A 21,606-nucleotide genomic window follows, 5' to 3' on the forward strand; every position below is an offset into this window, starting at 1 on the left:
TTGGGTTCACCGACAATGTTTTCTGGAAGTATTCCTGAGCCCATGTTGTGATTTCCATTACAGTAGCATTCCTGTATGTGATGCAGTGCCGTCTAAGGGCCCGAAGATCACGGGCATCCAGTATGGTTTTCCGGCCTTGACCCTTACGCACAGAGATTGTTCCAGATTCTCTGAATCTTTGGATGATATTATGCACTGTAGATGATGATAACTTTAAACTCTTTGCAATTTTTCTCTGAGTAACTCCTTTCTGATATTGCTCCACTATTTTTCGCCGCAGCATTGGGGGAATTGGTGATCCTCTGCCCATCTTGACTTCTGAGAGACACTGCTACTCTGAGAGGCTCTTTTTATACCCAATTATGTTGCCAATTGACCTAATAAGTTGCAAATTGGTCCTCCAGCTGTTCCTTATATGTACATTTAACTTTTCTGGCCTCTTATTGCTACCTGTCCCAACTTTTTTGGAATGTGTAGCTCTCATGAAATCCAAAATGAGCCAATATTTGGCATGACATTTCAAAATGTCTCACTTTCAACATTTGATATGTTATCTATATTCTATTGTGAATAAAATTTAAGTTTATGAGATTTGTAAATTATTCCATTCCTTTTTTACTCACAATTTGTACAGTGTCCCAACTTTTTTGGAATTGGGTTTGTAAATAGAAACAAAAAGGAATTCTGAAAGAGAAAGCACTCCTCATCAGATTCCTTCCATGCCCCGCCTACAATCCCCGTGATCGATCTGATTAACTGCCTCGGCAGCCACGAGACCCGAAAAGCGGGTGAGAGGCGCTCAATTCTCAAAGAGAATCAGGCATACAGGCATTCTCAACGCGATCACATCTCACAGCGTGGCTATATCTCTCTTGAGAGCCAAACACACTCTGTTCAAACACTAAATTCTCTCAAGAATCAAGCAAGAACAGAAACCGCCACGAATGCATCACATTAAGCTTGTTCAACTCCCTTGAGAGGCGAACGCACTCGTGCAAACGCTGACAAAAACTCAAGTACAGATCACTGCTCTAGTAGTTCTGCGAATGCAAACAGTGAGCGCATCCTTATCTTTCGTGAGTCAAACGCATGTGCTTCCGTACACAAGGCTTGAAGACAAAGAAGAGGATGACGTTTTCCACAGGTGCTCTTTTATACCCGCACTCGCTTTATTGTTTACGTCATAGGCTGCCGCCTACCAATGTCAAGTTCATTGTCGTTTTTTCATTCATGCTTCAGACACCGGTCACGCTGAAGGCGTTCCCCTAGCCCTCTCTAGAGTACGCAGCGTGGAGTTCCCTTTTGAAATGGAACCTACTTTTTCAAATTCGTCCTAGAGGGTTTGTCTGATTTTTACCAAAATTGGCTCAGATCATCTTCAGACCATGCTGGCAAAAAGTTATGGGATTCAAGTCACATTGTTCTCAAATAACACCCAAATGAATTTGACTGAAGTGCCTGCCAAAAAGAATGTGAGGCTGTATCTTCAAATTACTTTGTCGTATTCAAACCAAACTTGGTGTGTGTTATGACATCCATGACCTGAGACTACCTGCACAGTTTCAGCACCGCAACACCTAGTTGTCAAGAGATATGGAAAATGCATTTTTTGGCTTATAACTTCTGAATGGTTTGGCCAAAAATCACAAAACAGGTCTCTTTAGATTAGATAAGCATGCCGAGTCGAAACCTACCCAAATTTGGCCATTTTAGATGTTGGCCAGTTTGAAGTTTGCCATAAAATGCTATATATTACAAACACATTTGCATATCGTTACGAAAATCGGTATGTGTCTACAGTACCATGCCCTTATGGTACTCAGCGCCAACTTGTGACATGACATTTCCAAAAATGCTAATAACTTTTGATTCATTTCGCCTATTGTAATAAAACTTGTCTCAATATATTCCTTGGATCATGCCAAGAGCATAGATACCAAGTTTGCCATAATCACCCAAACATCCTGTCCGCCATTTTGATTTCCTTTAAAAACCTACTTTTTCGAACTCCTCCTAAACTGTTTGTATGATTTTCACCAAAATCAATTTTACCAAATTTCACCAAATTCGACTTAAATTCGAGATCATCTTCACATCATGCTGGCAAAAAATTATGGATTTCGTGTTGCTTTGACATACTGGCACCAAACTTCATGTCAACTTCATTGTCACCTCACACTGACCACACCACATCAATTTGGTAACAGTGCCACCTATTACTCAAAAGTGATAAACCATTAATATGAAGCCATTAACCATTAATAATGTAATTTTAAAAAATGCTAATAGCTTCTAAATAGTTTTCCCTATTGTCATGTGACTGCGCATTATCGCATGACGCACCCAGTGGCAGTCGAACAGAACTTTCTAATTGGTTGTGAAACAACCTGCTTATTCACCATGATAAAATGAACAATTCAAATGAATATAATGTATGAATATTTACACACACCAAAATAAATAACCTCCAATACATCTAAAACAAAAACAGAGCGCAATCTTGTTCCCGGGTTCAGCCTAGAGGGGGCCATGGCCCCTAGCTCCCTCCCCTCCGCCGTGGCCCGGCAGTCCACTAGCTCCGCCGGGCTCCCTCGTCCTTCCGGCTCCGCCTTGGTCTGGCGTCGACCATCCTGCGCCTCGGGACTCTACTCCTCTGTCTTCGCCTCGTCCCTCCATCCCTCCGGCTCCGTCAGGCTCCTTCATCCCCTTGGCTCCTCCTCAGTCCTCGGTCGCTCCGGCTCCACCGTGGCCTCCTGGATCCCCATCTTCACGTCGGTCGCCGGCGCCATCTGCTCCGCCTAGGACCTCCAGATCCTCCCCATTGCCCTGGCTCATCGGCTCTCCGTCTCCGCTTCACATTTGAGTATCATTCCATGCACCTGTGTTCCCCTGATTGCCCTGTGTTTATTAGCCTCAGTCTGTGTAGTCTTCCTTTGTCGGTTCTACTCGTTACGTTGATGTGTTTCCTGCTGTCCCCAGTATTGATGTATCCAGTGTTCCGTGGATTAAAATCTTGTTTTCGTTTATTCGTGCCTCCAGCGTGCTTCCTAAGTAGCAAAGTGTGACAATGCTCAGGGTTTTGATTATAATACATCACATTCAATCAGACAGTCACATACGGTGTAGTCACAGAAGTCATTTCAAAGCATCCGAAGCTCAAATCAGACCCAAAATGTCTACATACGCATATTGTCAAAACTCCACAAAGCTCCCATACTACTCCTCAATTAAATTATCGACTTTGGGTCTGTCTCTTGTCATTTGTCGGAGATAGTGGAACGGCGGCTATAGTTATAATTAGAAGGCATCTATTACTAAGTAATGTAGACCTACAATTATTTGTATGTCTGTAAAGTACTGGTTTTAGATGCTGTCTTAAAAATGAGCGCTTCAGTGTCTACGCAAACGTACAAAAATATCTTATATGTGCTAGAACCACATTTTACAAACAGGCTACTGATGATTAATAATGACATCAAGTTGTAATTGCTGTAATTCTCAAACTGTTTGTATTTGCAAAATAAATAGGATTTTTTTATAGACGTTCGATGGCATTCTCAACCAACATGGTTTCACGCTGCTAGGTAACCACGAGGTACAAGCAGTCATGCAATAAAATATAAAAGGCAGCACATCAGTCATGCATCTGTTTATCTTAATGAAAGGGAACATCTCAGAATCTCTTGTATGCTATTTTAAATATTCATTGTTTAGACATTCTAGCATTTCCATAGATTTAAGGAGGAAAACCAGAAGAATAAGTTTAGAAAATGTTTTACGTATTATTTATATTTATGTTTTACAATGACTGAAACGCTTTTTGTATTCCTTTTGAAACTATACTTCAATTTTCAGAGTTTTCATCACCTTGCCGTTACAGACACTGTCTGCATCTTTCTTCCATCTTCCTTCACAGGAGCTTTTTTTCTGTGTATATACGAGTACATCAAGGCTATGATTGATTTTGACTTGTTACCTGTATATAGTGTATTTTAATGTACTTGCGTCTGTTTGTTTAGCAGTGGACTGAAAATGGCAGCTGAAAATTATACTGTGAAAAATGTAGACGGCTTTATAATCACTGGATTTGATCACCTGCAGAACCAAAAGCTCCTCGGATTCCTCATCTTAATAACCTACATGCTCATATTGCTTGGGAACGGCATCAATCTGTGTATCATCTCAACTAACAGACATTTACACAAACCGATGTACATATTAATCTGTAATCTAGCTGTTGTTGACATAATGTTCTCCTCTACCTGCTGCACAACCATGATCTCAGTGCTGCTGGCTGAGATTAAAATGGTTTCATACTACTCTTGCATCTCAAGGATGTTCTTCTATCATCTTGGTGATTTCACAGTATGCATGGCTCTGACATTAATGGCAATTGACCGACTTATTGCAATCAGGCTTCCATTGAGATACCACAGCATTGTAACAAATTCACGAACATTTCTGTTCATTTTTCTGACTTGGCTCATTACTATCACTTTAATGGGTGTTTTGACATCTGTGGTAGACAATGTTCCATACTGTCAGCCTGTCATCAGATATGTGTTCTGTGATTATCCTTCTATGATCAGAGCTGCTTGTGTTAATCCTGAACCCTATTTTTTCTTGCCTGCAATGATTAATCTGTGGTGGTTCTGTGGGCAGTTTCCCTTTATTATGTGCACATATGCTGTCCTGGCCTACAGTGTGACCAAACTATCCAACAATGCAAGCAAAAGGCAAATGATCAACACTTGCTTGAGTCACCTTATTGTCTTGTTTAGTTATTATGCACCAAAAATGGTTCATGCATTATTAACTCGAATAGGAGTTGTTCTAACTTTAACAGAGAGAAATGCAATATTGATTGTAGCCTCTCTAATTCCTCCCTTAATAAACCCCACAGTTTATTGCACCAGAACTAAAGAGATCAAGAAACGATTAGCAGATGTATTTTTGCGCATAAAAGTTGCACCAAATAAGTTAAAGGTTTTATCATAATAGTTTATTTTGTTAATTCTCATAGCTGATTGTGATGATGTTGTTGTTGCATTTATTAATGTCTTTTGTGACACTCTTGCTCATGTTAGAAATTAAGCTAATGCATAGATGTGTTAATATTTTGTGGTGTAAATGGACAGTATTTATTAATAATGTTAATGTACAACAGACAGTCTAGAGCTCTCTGTAACTGTCACAGAATAAAACTGTCAAACATGTTCAAAAAATATATAATATAAAATATTATATTTTTTCTTTGTAACTACATACATACTTTGCCAGATTTGTTGTGTCATGTATGATACAATAAATATTAGTTTGTTTGTACAAATATCTAAAGATAGAGAGTACATACAATAATGTAAGGGATATATAAAAAATCTAATAAAAATACATTTGAAATGCTTTAATAGTTTCAGTTTTAGAAGTCTATGATTAAATTTTTTATACTGCAAAATAGCCTACATGTGGGCCGTTCACACAGAACATGTTTTTTTATTATTTGCAGTGCTTCATGAAAATTGACAGGCACTAAAGAGTTCTTCTGGTGCAATTTGCTTATTTACATTTTTTGACTGGAGATTTTTGGCAGAATCATAGGTAATGGTACTTTTTCGACAAAAATTCATTGTTAAACTTATAAAATTGAAAATACTAAAGATTGATGATTTCAACAAAATCATATACATAAATACATTTTTATTTACAGAACCCCATTGTTGCACACTGTACAGATTTTGAAACCACTGCTCATTAATTTTTTTTTTTTTGCTTTTGTTTGTTTGTTTGTTTGTAAGAAGCCGTTTCACTTGCCTATACATACAATAGGGCAGAAAAGATGATCACTGTATTATTAAACAATAAATTAACTATGTTCCTTCAGTCATTTCCCAACAGAGACATTAATGACAATCTATTATTCACTTAGATCATCAGTGTATTAAACCCTTGACACCATTGGGCACCTGAGCAAGCAATATCATCCAAAAGGGATTTAAAGACTCCTTCTGATAATATTATATTCATAATACGTATTAGTTATAACACTTATTACAAATGCAGTTTTTATTTTAAAAAAAATCTCTACATACAAATACTGTTTATCCATCCACATATCTTTCCACCTATCTATCTACCACTTAGTGCAGTCTCCATATAAGGTACCATTTGAAAACTAATTTCTATATATTGCAATACTGTGGCCCAGTTTGGCCTAAAAACCTTGTTACCAATGGGCATGTCATGGTAAGGCCAAAAGCTAGCAAATCACTAAAACATAAGCAAAGGCTGATGTATTTGAATCTATTTCTAAATGCTAAATGCCTGATTAGGTTTATGAAAACTGCAGCTTATAGTTTTACATTATTTACAGCATCTACATGTTATTTTCTTACTTAACGGGCATTGATGTTTGTATTTTGACAGAAAGGGTGCTCATTAAGAAACTCATTAGAGGTTTGATGTCATGGGTTTTCATGTAACCTTGTGCAATAATCCCTGTCACTGTCTGTATGAAAAGTGTCAACATATTTGCTACATGCCCTTAATTTGCTCTCTGGAGACATTAGACACCCTGAAGATTGTTTAGATGGGAAACCAAACCTGAGAGAATTACCACTGAGTGATGTAGTAAATAAGTGACAACACCGATTTATGTAGATAATGACACTCAAACCAAGTAGTCTTTGTGATGTCTGTGACCTTTAACCTTCTTCATGAATTATTAAGATCAAAATAAAAACAAAGGTCAAAATATAAATATGGCTTAAGACTGGATTTAAAATGTAATTTAACACTAAAGTAGAGATATGGTACAAAGAACAAAACTTTTTTGGTGAAATTAAAATAGTTTTTGCACCACCCAGTGGACATCTCTGATGAAAACTTCAGTCAAACAGTAATTATGATATGATTTAAAGTTGTGCAAAAACGTATACATAGTCATGTTTTTTAAATGCAATCAGACTCTTTTTTTATACAAAAATAAGTATTTTCACATTAAAAGTAGATGGCAATTTACAGTGTTAGGCTCTAAAAACTATAAAATCCCCCCAAAAAATAATAATAAAAGACTTAAATATATGTATATGTATAACATTTCATTAACTTAGGGATTTAATTTTCTTCTTAATAAACAACAACATTCTTATTATTATTATTACGGGTTCAATTGAAATTCAATGACTAATTCACTCAAAAAAGGAAAATACTATGATCAATGAGCCTCTATAAGCCAATCTATATATATTTTTGCCATGGGTCAGGACATTTTTAATACTAAAAAAACAAACAATAACAACACGCATACATCTCTATTTACACCAGGGGCCTCATTTATCAACAGTGCGTAGAAAAGGTTCTATATTTTGTCCTTATATTTACACACATTATAAGTACAAGTTGGTAGATCACACACTTTGTGTGAAACTGTGCTTACGCACTCATTACACACACATCTGTGTGTACGCACTGTTGATAAATGAGGGATAAATTGCAGGTCTGTTCCTTAGACTTATAACAAAGCTTATGAAAAACACAATATAATGTCCATTTAGTACTAGAGTATGAGTCAGAACCATGAAATGTAAATACTAAACTTTTTAGCATTAACGATAAACAGCTGATAAGAAGGAAATCTTTCAGAGGCAGACAAATACATTAAAATAACACTTATGTCTGAAAAATAGGCTGCAGGTGCTGCTGTATTTGGCATATAGCAGAGCAAAACTACAAGCACTGATGCTGTAGAAATACCATCAATTTGCTAAGTTATCTCAAGTGAATATATTAGGGTTGTTAATAAACAGGACACAAACAATGTTTTGTTTTCCCAACAGAGCCAATAATCTATTATTCAGTTAAATCATCAGTGTATTAGTGGCTTGGCACCACTGAGCATTTGAGGCTGAAGGGGGATTATAATTCAATAAATATACTATATGCTTTGGACTACTAATTTAATTTTAACAGAATTTACAGGGTAAATATTGTAACTAGATATCATATACTGTCCCAGTAGATTGATCACAAGTAAATTGCTTTGTATCATGTTTAAATATGTAAATTAGGCATTGTCTAATTAAATATGCAGTCATTTACATACATTTCCAGAACAGAAATCTGAACAATAGACAAAGCCAGGTTCATAATTTTCATTTTTGTTGACATATTAGAGTTAAAGGGTTTTACAGAGTGAATATTGTATCTCTTTTCATCACTCCATAAATCAGAAAGATGTTTTTTGGAATAAAATGTTATCTAAATCAGGTGAATGATATGAACAAATCCTTCTCTAAAAGACCTTCAGAATATATGCTGTATATATAAAACTGTAAAGTTTGGTGTATGTAAGGAAAGAAAAAAATCATTTTAAGAAAACAGACAATAACTATATGCGTTGTATTTGAAATCTGCAGACGCAAAAAAATCCCTAGTCTGAAAGAATACATGTTATGGAAGCAAAATAGCTTTAAATCTCAAAACTGACCAGTGACTTGCCTATAGTCTCTTAAATGTCAGACTACCCCATAACTATGAGCTGATATATTTGGGCCCATTTTAGTTTTACTATTTACAAAATATAGTAATATTACAAGCTTGGCATGCATAAATGTTAGTGGAGACAGCAGGTTATAGTCTAAAATAATTCACATGTATTTAGCTATTATTTGAATATTTGATACAGTTTGATGTTTGTGTGTTTTTGAGAAAAGGGGAGATTACTGAGGGAGACATTAGAGATCTCAGGTCAAGGGTTTCCATGTAACGTCCCATAAACATTGTCACTGTTGTTTGTCAGAAGAGTGTCAACATATTTGCTACATGCCCTTAATTTGCTTTCTAGAGACACTAGACAGACCCTGAAGAGTATGGACTGATGGGAAAACAAACATGAGAGAATTTACACTGAGGAATCCAGTAGATGAGTGACAATGTAGATACTGACACTCAAAAACCATGAAAACCCCATGAGATCTGATGACAGGCAGGAAAAGTTTGATGACACAAACTTTAAGAGAGAAGATAATTACTTATATACTTCCTATCATATTATATTTCATAAGCATCTTTATAAAACGTGTGTTAAAGCAAAGACATTTCAGTTAGTTTAGTGTCTATTGATAATTCAATAACCTCAGCACTGTTTAAACCAACAGCGAAGCTACGGTGATTAAAATAATAAAAAATAAATACAAATAACTATTTCCGGCTAGCCTATATACAGTCCTGATGGCTGAGACAACAAGTGAAAATGATTCTTTTTTATTTCTGTAATTGTGCTGATAAAAAATATTTTTTAGTATTTGGCATGTCATTGTCATGCTTCAATGGCAGCAGAGCTTGAAGTGGTATGAGGCCTGATTTGAGGCCTTTTTTTCCACCTTGTTTGATTAAGGGCAAGTTCATGAGCTATGACTGACATTCAGTCCCTAAAGCCACCCTGACCCTGTCATCATCTGGAAAAAAAAGTCCCAACCACACTGTACGTAACAGCAAACACTATATAAGTGATACACAATAATGTATTTGTCTTAATTTAGAGCACAGAGTCAACATAACAGGTGCATATTCACTGTCTTAATGTTGAATGTCTTGCTGTTTATTGATAATTCATTTATTGACATACTGTACATTTTATTTTATTATTTTCTTTTATTCCATTTTACTTTCTTTAAATATTCTTCAAGGCTTTCTTTGGAATACCAAATTTGTACAATTAATTTTAAATTGACATTTAATAATATTTAATATTATCTGTAACATTTTAAATTGTACTATTTAAATATCTTTAACATTTTGTTCAGACTATATAAAAATTATAAGGCTATATTAATCACTTGTGTCCTATAATATCTGCAGATCTGGCAACATGTTACCGAAGAACTGGACTACTATCACTGAGTTTGTTATTGTGGGCTTCCCTGGACTCCATCCAGACTACTATGGCCTTGTCTCTGCCATTTTCTTTATCGTCTACACGACCACAGTGGCAGGTAACACGGTTTTCCTGGTGCTGTTTATCACTTCGGAGAGCCTCAGGAAGCCCATGTACATCATCCTAGCGAGCCTGGCAATGTCTGATATGTGTTTCTCCACTGTTGCCTTGCCTAAAATCATAGCCAGGTACTGGTTTAATGCGGGAGCAGCCCCTTTCCACGCTTGCTTCTTTCAAATGGAGCTAATTCACTATTTTGGGACGCTAAACTCGCTGATAATGATGATCATGGCCCTCGATCGCTATGTGGCTATTTGTTATTCTCTGCGATACCAGACTGTTATGACTAACCGCATCACGTACATCCTAAACGCAACGGCTTGGGTAACTGCCTTCATTGCTCCCACAATAGCCACCCTCCACACTCAACAGCTTCCTTACTGCGGCCCTAAACTGATCATTCAATGCTACTGTGACCACATCTCTATCACCAGCCTAGCCTGTGCTGAAAACAGCAAACAGGTATTGGTGGCCCTGTGCGTGGCCCTACTTGTGCTCCTTCTCCCTCTGGCCTTCATCATTTACTCTTACTGTCACATCATAGCGTCTGTGATGAGGCTGTCGAGCTCTCAGAGTCGCTGGAAAAGTTTCGCCACCTGCAGCACGCAGCTCTCCATCATCGCTCTGTTTTACTTGCCTCGCTGTGCCGTGTATATAGCCAGTTTCCTGCAAATCCAAATCAGTAGAGATTTCAGGATACTTCTCATATTGCTTTACAGCCTCGTTCCACCACTGATAAACCCCTTCATCTACTGTTTACGTACTCAGGAGATCAGAATGATTGTGAGCCGGTGGGCAAGCAGGCAAAAGGCCTTTAGAGAGATGTCTAGAATTAATGTGATAACTTTGTAAAATATTATGTTCTGTAGAGTTCTAATAGAAACAAACATACAATGATTTCCTGTATGTGAAGCAACTGAATAAATTCTTGTGATTTGTAACTGTTTTTTATGTTTTGTTTAAATATGTATTGTGAAGAATTCCAGTGAAATATGGTGGTTCCGATGCAAGAAAAACAACCAAAAAATCAGTTTTGATATGAACAACAGAATTGATCAAATTTGCTCTCTTTGGATGTACGGTAAAACAGACATGTTAACAGAAAATATGTTATTGATAAAGTCATCTATTTGTCTTTACACACTCAAAAAAATATTTAGGCCCAAATTAGGATTTATGTATTTGAAGTGCATATAAATACAGTGCTGTATGTCCACCCATTTGGATTTTAGACATAATGTGGTGTATATTTTTCAGTCATACATAAATGAAACAGCCAGGTAAGAATCAGGTAAGATTTCTGCACTCTAAAAAATTATGTATTAATAATTATTTGAATGTGTTTTATTTTATTTAAACAATATTATTTTCAAAATGCATTTATTGCACAAATTGCTTGTGAAAATAACTGAATTTAATCAATTAAAATATATGAACATGGTTAAAATATGGTTAGCTGTGAAATATATTAGATTTAAAACACAGTCATATGCATTACATTAAGTTTATTAGTTTAAGTTAAAACTCTCTAATCCATATGGATGGAAATTTTTAGATAAATCTTAAATTTAGGCCAAAATATTTTTTGAGTGCAGAAGTGCCATAATATATTGCATTTACAATGAAAACAGCTGTCTGTGGATGTTTGTTTGTGCATTAAATTAAAGATAATTAAACTAAATTAATAAACTTTTGTAATTTTCATGATTGTCCTTTTTAACAGGGAGGACAGGCCAGACAGTGTAAATCTTTTGCCTTAGTTCAGTAAATCACTGCATAGCCAGCCTATGTCTGGGATTCCGGAAAAGAAAAAAAGATCAAATATAAAAAATATTTGCTGAAAGTACCCCCTGAGAATTTCAATTAATTAAACAATGCATTACTGGTCAAAAGTTATGCAGTTAAACAAAGTAAATAAAACAAGTCAAAGAGAACTAAATCGTCACTTCCTGATAAACTGGCACTATAAATCACTAAGAAAAGTAGGAGAATATAATAATTTTTATATATATATATAATAAATTACTTGCGCCTCAGAGCGAGCACACGAAACATAATGAATGCGGTCATTGCTTTCGGAGGTGGATGCTGCGGTTTGGGAACGCAGTCATGTAAGACATTTCAGGGAGGCAATTATACAGAAATACTTTGATGACAGACTTTGCTCGTGCATTTCCGAATGACCAAAACATTTCAGATGCTGTGGAATGAGATCGGTCCGCTGGTTAGTCAGGTTATGCCATCCCATAGTGCCAAGTCACAAGACTTTTTTGATGCGCTTGGGAGGAATTTATTCGCAAAATGCGTTTCCATCTCCCATTCTTCGCATTAATCCTTTTTCCTCACAAGTCAAAAACCACCTCAAGCGAGCGTAAAAACTTTTTTGCGAATTAAGGGATTTTTATTCGACATTTGGCATTTCCATCACTCGTTTCTCATGAGATAGGCCTACTTCAAAATGCGCTTTAAAATAGTGTGATGGAAAGCTGCCACTCTGTGGGCCAAATCTGATCCTTAATTGTTTCTGTGATTCTCTATCTATGAACCAGCTGACCTGTGCTGATGCCACCCTCGCAAATCTCATTGGATATGCTGTAGCAATGTTTGCCCTTCTTGTGCCATTGTCTTTCATTATATTTTCCTATTTAAGTATCCTGGTGTCTGTGCTACGAATAGCAAATGCACAGGGCCGACTGAAAGCCTTTTCTACCTGTGCCACACAGCTGACTATCATTACCATCTATTACGTGCCCCGTTTCGTGGTTTACTCCAGTTCTAACATCCTAAACACTCAGATGAACAGCAGTCAGAAGATCAGCCTGGTCATGTTCTACAGTCTGCTTCCACCTAGTGAACCCCTTCATCTACTGCATCAGGATCAAAGAAATCAGACAGTTCTTTATCAAATGGTGTGTCCACAGAAACAGGATCATCAGGTCTTTAACTGTTTCTAAATAAGATGATTTGCCTGTCAGGTTGTTCTTATGCACCTTATTCTTTTGCATAATAATAATAATAATATGTAGGCTATTATAGAAATGTGGAAGGCAATTTATTGCACACTGAATGGATCAATAAGCAAGATATAAATTACAGTATATGATTAGACCTCAATGTTAATTTTTAAAAAAGAGCAAAACATATGGAAAGTTGACATGTCCTGTGGTTTGACAAGCTGTACAGTAAAACTATTTTTTAAATACTTATTATTCATGAAGTTTGTTTATGACATAAATAATTAAAAGACCACATTAAATATTTCTAATTTTTAAAATGAATTTGTTACACTGCCAGGATAATGCATAATTTATTGCCTATTATATATTTTTATTAGAAATAAATCATAAATCCCCTCAAGTGTCCACCAACGATTAATATTTAATGGAAAAGAGCTTAAAATGACCGTCATTTGAGAGATTGCTATTAATATGCTGTTATTACGTTTATTTAGTTTAGGGTGGTGCTTACCGGTTTCATCAGTGTTCCAAATAAATCAAAAGCATATATCTGGTGCTTTTTTTTTCTCGATTAAAGTAATTCAAATGATCAAAATCGTATCAAACTGGTCAATTCCGAGGAGTGGCCACTTTATTAAAATAAAGTAAGTTAATATTAACTGATGCACAAGACAGTGTTCTGCTGAGCAGCGTGCTCTTCATGTTTATTGTTAGCCATTTAAATACATTATTAAATCCATGTTTTATATTACTATAAATCGTGTGTCTTGTATTTTTCCCGGCATTAGATTAAAATAAAGTCCCTAAAAAGTGTTTTTTAAATTAGATCAAAACTTGTTTTCGACTAAGTGTTGCTTGGTACTTGGCCACTAAACAAGTCAAATCTAAATTTAGTTATATTTTGCTTATCTTAATTTATGCACAAAAATGAAAATGAGCAAGTTTAACAATAATAAATACTAATAAATAAATATAATATAAACCAATCAAACTGATGTGATTTGTGCAAATAGGAGATGTGTTATTATCAGTTTATCCACAAGATGGCGCAATAAGATCATAATTAGAGAACTATTTGACGTTCACCCATTTGCTTCCACACATGATAACGGAGATTTTGGAAAGGCTGTATGACTAGATGACTGATGACACATTACTAGTACTAAAATACTAGTAATAAATACACGATTTAAATTATTTTTAAATAAGTCTCATGTTCACCTAAGCTGCATATTGTTTATATGCTGAATTTATGAAAATACAGTAAAAACTAATACTGTGAAATATAAAATATGCAGAATACACATTATATGCCTATGTGTTTTCTCAAGTGTCGTAAAAAGAATAGAAATATAGAATAGAAATTTCGCCCTCTCAAACTCACAATAAACAATCTGAAAGTAAACAGCAAACAATAACCCTTTCACTTCAATATTCTGGATTCTTTATTCAGTTTATATATGTATTTCCATTTGTAGTTTAGAGAATGAGAAGCATTAGTTTATTTACAATTATCTTTTTAAAAACTTCAGCTCTGTACAGATTTTAACCCTGATAAGGACCAATATTTTTCAGACCTAGTGCGGTGTTAAAAAGCAGAAAGCAAAGACCACATAAAAAGAAAAAGGAAGTCAAAAATAAAACATCAAATTATGAACATTTGATTTTAAAAAAGAGAAAGAGAGAGAGAGAGAAGGAAACAGTAATTTCTTCAGCCATTAGAGAGGGATTTGCTGCTGTTAAAGTACATGAAATTGTCAGCATCTCACTGCTCTAAATGCTAATGTGCTAACTGTTTTTAGACTATCATACACTAGACACCAATATATATCAACAATCTATAGTTATGTTCTCTATAAGATTCATATTAAATACACTCTACACATATGTAACCTTCGAATACAATTCCCATTTGGAAAAATATTAAAAGGGGAGGAGGGGAAAGAAAAAATTACACGCATTTAGAAACGAAACAGCTCATGTTTCTGTGTTGTGCAAACAAATTTTATATCTAACAAGGAAGGGGAAATAGAAACCAAGCCAAACTTCATTCCATAGTTATCTTCTGGCTCCAAATGCAAGCATTAATTTACACCACTACATTTAGAAAATAAAGGGATAAATCTTATTACCCTTCCTGAAAGAGAGCAGCTCAGCTCTATCTTAAGAGGGAAGTCGCAACACTGGTTGACTGTCAAAACACAGTCGCAAATGTTACTGTTACTCGTTACGTGTATTTTAGACTTTCCCACGAGTCAATCCAACCAACTTCTGGAGATCTACCTTCCTGCAAAGTCCCGACTGTGCTTGAAACACTTCTGGCGTACAGGAACTCGATAGAGCGGGACGCTGGATCTCCAGGACCTTAACGGGGCATTTAAAACGCATGTTCATCAGGCACATAAATACTTGTTCTCCTGCACTGAAATCAGACTGTGTGTGGCGATTAGCATTTGACGAAAACAAGTCCGGGAGGGTGACTGTAGCAGAGATTAATCTTGTCGGTGAAGCGTGTGCTCTTATTTCAGACGTAGGTGACGGCATGCCTTTCCACCTCCGCACCGGATCCAAGCCATTGCATCGATAAACGTGAAAAGTTCGTCAGACCCTGTGTAAATTAATTTCCCCCCTCACACGTCTCCCTCCTGAGAGGAAGAATCAAGGGCCTCGGCTGAGGCAACCGAGTCTCTTTTTCCTCACTGAATCATTCATGTTACTATGTGCAATAAAAAGGGCCTCCTCCGTGTGCAAACTGGCAGAAGGGGAGGAGTGAGTGTGTGTGTGTGTGTGTGTGTGTGTGTGTGTGTGTGTGTGTGTGTGTGTGTGTGTGTGTGTTTGAATGAGTTCATGGATGCGTGTGAAGATGTTAGAAAGGGTGGAAATGTGTGTGTGTGAAGGAGGGATGCATTTTATTATCTGATTTTTTGACATCTTTTGGCTTAAATACGGACTGTGCGAAGCCGAAATGTTCTCATATCCGTGTCTCGGGTGACTTTTTTTTTCCTTTCCAGGAGAAGCGAAGCTCTTGTTCTGGTCAGGTGCTCGTGGGAGTCGGGTGTGATTAGTTGTGTTTAAGCAGCATGGGCGAAGGGTGATAGGACACACTCGTTCTGAGGGATGATGGGATGTATTTACAGGATCACACAACAGTTGCTCTCTCCAGTCTTTTCCCGGTTCCTCTGACCTGTAACAAACACACAGAAACTTAATACTATTGCACAAAAACAAACAATGGTTTTGTTCCAAAACTTACTGCCTACATAGACAGCATTTTAAGGCACCACAGAAATTCTGTTCTAAGATGCATATTTCATTCTGCATATATTCTTTACTCAGAATTAATCCTTGGCAAGCAAGTAAATCTCATTAGATATAAAACAGCATTGTTAAAGGACTCTATTAGCAAATAATTATGTGCCATGTACTGTATTTTTATGCTTACTACAGAATTAACAAAATCAGGTTTTTTTGCATTTTTGTGTAAGATGCATGTAAAACACTCCAAATCGGTCATAAATAATACATAAATAATATAATAAATAATGATATAAAAGACCATTTATTTTAAATAGAAATGCAAACACAACTGAGAATATTATCACATACACAAAAGGATTAAAAATGAACAATATATATTTAAAGCACCTTATAAGTAACAATCCCAGACTTTGTGTTGTAATTGTATAGTAATTATTTTATTTTATGTGTGGTTTACTCTGTTATATTATGTATGTATTTTTTATTTTATTGTACACTGAAATATTATTTTAACTGAGGCTAGGTAAAAGTAAGGTTTATATATGGGTAATCCTTAAATAAAATCAAATAAACAAAAAAAATATATATATTAATAGTTAAATTCCACTGTTTAAATAACGTTAATTATTATTAGAATTAACCTGAGAATTATTAGAAACCAGTACCTGTTTGTCAGTAACCATTGTGTCCCTCATACCCAAACTAATAACTACAAATAGATAGAGTATACATAAATAATGTTTTCTAAAACCATAAATCAATTGCACATCATCCGTTTAAATTTTCATGAAAATGTGCCTTCAGTTTAGCATTTGAATAAAAATGTTTTAACCTTATAAAAAGTTAAAACCCTTAACTTCTGCTAATATATCAGAATAAGCTCAACAAGCATTACATTTATCTTCCTATCATTTCGATCAAAACTGTCATGTGACCAGGTCTTTTATATTTTGGTTAACACTACTTTAAAAATTCCTAAAACTGAAGTAGTGCCAGAGGGGGAGAATGATCCACATATAAACTGAACATTTTTGAACAAAGTGAAGGCTGCAGTGAGACAGGGAGCGTGTGAAACAGTGAAGGAGGAGTGTACAGAAAAGAGAGCGGGCAGAATGGTTACCTTGGGAATTTGGCTCAGGCAGCGTCTCTCTGGCAACTAAATGCATCACTGTGGTTTTTCCGAGAGGCAGTTTTAAAGCTGCAAGACATAAGAAAAAAAAGAGTGTTGGAAAGAATGGACACTAGAGACTAATGCAGCTGTACATCTATGACACCAAAGTCACTTTGAAAGGGGATGAAATCATAGGACAGAGGACCAGGATAACATGTAAACATTAAGCCTGTGCCTTATTGAGAGCCGTCACTGACTCTGAGAGCACTGCTGCTGCCCTCTGCCCCACAGACACACTCGGTTTTCATGCCTTGGTGCTCTTGAATCAAGGTGTCAGCATGTATTATCAAAGTGACACTTTTTTGGCAAAACCTGCCTGCGTTCCATCACGTCATCAGGCGAACAGTTCAGGAATTGGAGCTTATATACTTATAGTTATTCAGCCATGGGAAAAGTTTGCTCAGACAAAAAAATACTGACAAAACCACTGGTTATAAGTTAAGTATATCATAGTAAAGTTTTTCACAGGTCACATATAAAAGGCCCTGTCAAATTTATAGAGAATCTAGGACTTAACAAGGATTTATTTGTGTAATATGACAAAAAACATTTTTTTAGATAGATAGATAGATAGATAGATAGACACTCGTATACTTTCTTATACACGCATTCACAAACCCACTCAATCTTTTATTGTTGCTTGAGGAATGGCCAAACAAATAAAAAAATGCTTCCTGTTCACATCCAAAGAATTTCCTTCTCCTCCCTGTTTTCTGTCCCTGATGACAAGTCTGCCGGCCAGTGCTTTCCTACATTCATAGACTGCTCGCTGAAAAACTCGCTGCCGCATTCTGGGAATATTTTAAGTCAGTCATCTCTATTCACAACTTGAGAATAGTAACATTTAGGTGTATTGGGACTGGGAGCTGAATTTTTGGATGTCCTTATAATCAGCTGAACAATGATAGAACTGAACCGCACTGCACCCTGGCCCGAAATAAACCAAGACAAAGCCAAAATAAATATCTGTGCCGTTATGAGTCCACTGGGACACGGCGGATTTACCTAGCAGAAAAAAAAAGCTAAGCAACTTCTTATACGTCAGACCCATGATTCTGGACTGAGAGGAATGATTTAATAAAAAATCAAGGGAAGCAGAGCATGTGTGATGTGATGTTAATAATGGTAATGTGGAGTCACCTCCTAGCGTCACATTGCCGTGTAGGAATCGGCCCTGGTAGATGAGGCGCAGGATGTTCGGACTGCTCACTTGCTCCTCTTCCCAGTCTGTTAAAGACAGAACAAATTAGAAAAATTCATGTTTGTGTTGTACACAAAATATGCACATTTTGTGATTACAGTGTCAACACACTTTTCTACTAGTCTGCATTTTTCCATGTTACTGCTTCCCAAGTTTTTCACTCTTTTCTCTCTTCATTCATTCGTCTCTTTCTCACTCTTGACTCAATCAGTCACAAGACTCAAGTGAGGGTCATTCTGTGTCCTCATGAGGTCGAGCTCTGCTGTGCTCGTCTGCTATGAATAAAACTCTGATTCAATCCCGGACCACCCCGATGGAGTTTACTAACTGTACAACAAAGAAGGCCTTTCTTTTTCTTTGCTTTTTCATCAATATTCTTTTTGACATAATTAAAGGCTGATGACTTTCATAAGAGCTATTCAAAGCAAGAAATGTAAATAAAATTACAATAAACTTCAACTTAACTAAACCCTGGATTTCTATAGAGGACAAATAAGGACAAGAAACAGCAATAAAAATATCATTCCTGCTAAAAAATATATTTTTAAAAAGCTTAAACCAGCCTAATTTGGTTTGCTGGTCTCCAACTCCTCTAATACCAGCAAAACAGAACCATCTTTTTTTTTTTTGAAAGAAAGAAAGAAAGAAAGAAATTTATATTTTTATTCAGCAATGATGCATCAAAATGACCAAAAGTGACACTAAAGAAGACTAGATAAATAACTTTCTATTCATAAAAGAATCCTGGAAAATATGCATCACAGTTTCAGCATTACTCAAATATTACTCCTGCCAGGTTTTCCAACAAAGATTATTCTTGAGCGCCACATCAGCATGTTAGAATGATTTCTGAAGGATTGCAAGACACTAAAGACTGGAGTAATGGCTGCTGAAAACAGCTCTTTTACATGTAATAATAATACTTTAGAACGTTACTGTTTTAACTGTATTTTTTTATCAAATACATGCACCCATGGTAAGAGATTTTCAAAAACATTTAAAATAACTTACCGTCCCCAAACTTTTGAACAGTAGTGAATATATCAAAACACCATGGTATTATCATCACTGCACCATGGTACCACCACAGTATGTTTGAGAGGTCAATTAAATGGAAAAATGCTAAACTTGAGCTTGTGGCCACTTCGCTAAAAGCACTTGTCGTCTCAGATAGGCTGCCAAGGCACAGTGCAGAAACAGATGAAAGAGGAGTCTGGGTACCATCTGCTCTTCCCTAAAAATTTATAATAACCTATAACTGTATCTGTGGAATATTTGAATGAAGACCTCAGACACATGCAGAGAGATGGCCGGACAGATGTATAAACACACAAACTCAGACGCTCTGGTTTTACTCTTCAGTACTGTCATTGACTTTAGGTCAGCGCACAGTGAGTGGAATCTAGCTCTGCGCAGGATTACCACTCAGTCAGACTCAGATTTGTCTGCAGCACAGATTATCTGAACACAGAAAAAGGTTGTAAAGAGGATCCTACTCAACGCTAGGAAACAATAGCCTGAAAATCCTTCACACAAGCCAATGGTTTCAGTCTATTGATGGGACGCATTAAAAAAATGTGTTTTAAGATGTGAATCATCACGCACCCATTGGCCAGTTGTCGTACACGTGCTTGGCGATGTCGGCCGCAGAGTCGTTTGGCGAGAACAGGAACTCTTTTGTTTTTCCACTCACCAAGATGAGCCTCAAGTTGATCTGAAACACAAACACAAACAATAGAGCCATTAGAAGCTCAGTCAGTATCCACCCCACACTTCCTCAACATCGACACGAAACAGCATTTGCAGCCCGTTTTAACTCTGTAGTGTGACGTATTTCCGAGTTTCATTATTCCAGAATAGAGCCAGAACTGAATGATAGTTTGTTAAAACAATGCGTAAATAGCTATTATACAACTGGAAAGCTGTGCAGACATAAGAGAGAAAGATCTGCACATTTTTACAGAATTAAAAAAACTGCCAATCACAATGCTTTGCAATCTCATGACCCTTGCATATTCATTTATAAAAATATGTTGATGAATTTATTTATGCTTTAACTACCAATAAGAGTGTAGTGCGCTCAGCTTATCATGTTTAAATGCATTCCAGAAATCAAAATAAATGCAAAAGAAAACAGTAGTTTACATTGAGGGGAAAATTAAGATTAAAATACATTTCTAAAGATAATGAAAACAAACATAAATAATGTGAAACAATGAGAAATAAATGAAGGAAGTAGGATTCACTTTTTAATTTCATATTGGATTTAGGATCACGCTGAAAAAAATCTTAATTATTTAACAGCACAAACTTGACAAAAAATATTTTTGTGAGCAACACTATTGTGATTTTTTTACATACCAGCCATTACCATGGAAAGTTTCAAATCAAATTTGCACCCATAATACAATTATATAATTAAATTATATTTAATAACTTAATTGTGGATCTTCCAGCAATTATTTTAAATTAAAACCATATGTTATTAAAAAAAATACGTTGCTATTTTTTCTAAATAAATAATGTTATATAACAATAAAATGCTAATGTTAATAATAGAAAATACATTAATAACGTATGACTAAATACATTTCTGAAACATAAAAGTATGTTGGTAAAAATGAACTTAATTACCATGGTATATTTTAGTCTAAAACAAAAAAAGGTTAAGTTTTTTGATGGAATTCTGATTGATTAGATATCAGTATCACACTCCATTTTCTCTGAATCTGGGCATAGCTAAGCCAAATCCATCTGTCACAGAACACATCATAGCTTTCAGTATGGGGTCATTTATTGAACGGTTGAGAATTTTTTTTAGGGATGCACCGAATATTCTGCAACCGAAATTATTCGGCCGAAAATAGCAAAAAAATATCTTTCGTTGTTCAGCCGAATAAGCGAAAAGGCCGAATAATATGTACCGAACAATGACGAACGCGATTAAATAGAGGCGCGCGCTAATGCAGCAAACATCGGCAGTGTGAAAGTATTTAAAACTATCAGAGAAAGACGCCGAAATCAT

The 21,606-nt window shown here is 35.9% G+C and overlaps 3 protein-coding genes across 4 annotated transcripts in view; 2 read left to right on the forward strand and 1 right to left on the reverse strand.

The window, feature by feature from the left end:
- Positions 1 to 4,032: 4,032 nt before the first annotated feature.
- Positions 4,033 to 4,998, forward strand: LOC107583432 (olfactory receptor 10G4-like). The gene has a single exon (XM_016269631.1). The coding sequence runs from the start codon at positions 4,033 to 4,035 to the stop codon at positions 4,996 to 4,998; it is 966 nt and encodes a 321-aa protein (XP_016125117.1).
- Positions 4,999 to 9,868: 4,870 nt separating this feature from the next.
- or30bv1 (odorant receptor, family 30, subfamily BV, member 1) lies at positions 9,869 to 10,846 on the forward strand. Its single transcript, XM_016269632.1, has one exon. It carries the CDS (start codon positions 9,869 to 9,871, stop codon positions 10,844 to 10,846), a length of 978 nt encoding a protein of 325 aa, XP_016125118.1.
- A 3,532-nt stretch (positions 10,847 to 14,378) lies between these two features.
- Positions 14,379 to 21,606, reverse strand: part of ubl3a (ubiquitin-like 3a) — a 39,874-nt gene continuing 32,646 nt past the window's right edge. For both annotated transcript variants that reach the window (XM_016269509.1, XM_016269508.1), the window contains exons 3-6: positions 20,187 to 20,295; positions 18,521 to 18,607; positions 17,330 to 17,407; positions 14,379 to 16,135 (exon numbers count right to left, since the gene is read on the reverse strand). In XM_016269509.1, coding sequence (XP_016124995.1) covers positions 16,083 to 16,135; positions 17,330 to 17,407; positions 18,521 to 18,607; positions 20,187 to 20,295 — 327 coding nt within the window. In that variant the 3' untranslated portion in view covers positions 14,379 to 16,082. The remainder of the gene's footprint in view (positions 16,136 to 17,329; positions 17,408 to 18,520; positions 18,608 to 20,186; positions 20,296 to 21,606) is intronic.

Source organism: Sinocyclocheilus grahami, unplaced genomic scaffold (genome assembly GCF_001515645.1).
Source record: "Sinocyclocheilus grahami isolate Dianchi unplaced genomic scaffold, SAMN03320097.WGS_v1.1 scaffold53.1, whole genome shotgun sequence".
NCBI lineage: Eukaryota > Metazoa > Chordata > Actinopteri > Cypriniformes > Cyprinidae > Sinocyclocheilus > Sinocyclocheilus grahami.

Bases quoted from the DNA above. Each gene is read 5' to 3' on its own strand.
- LOC107583432 (XM_016269631.1), top strand. From the start codon at position 4,033: ATGGCAGCTGAAAATTATACTGTGAAAAATGTAGACGGCTTTATAATC.
- or30bv1 (XM_016269632.1), top strand. From the start codon at position 9,869: ATGTTACCGAAGAACTGGACTACTATCACTGAGTTTGTTATTGTGGGC.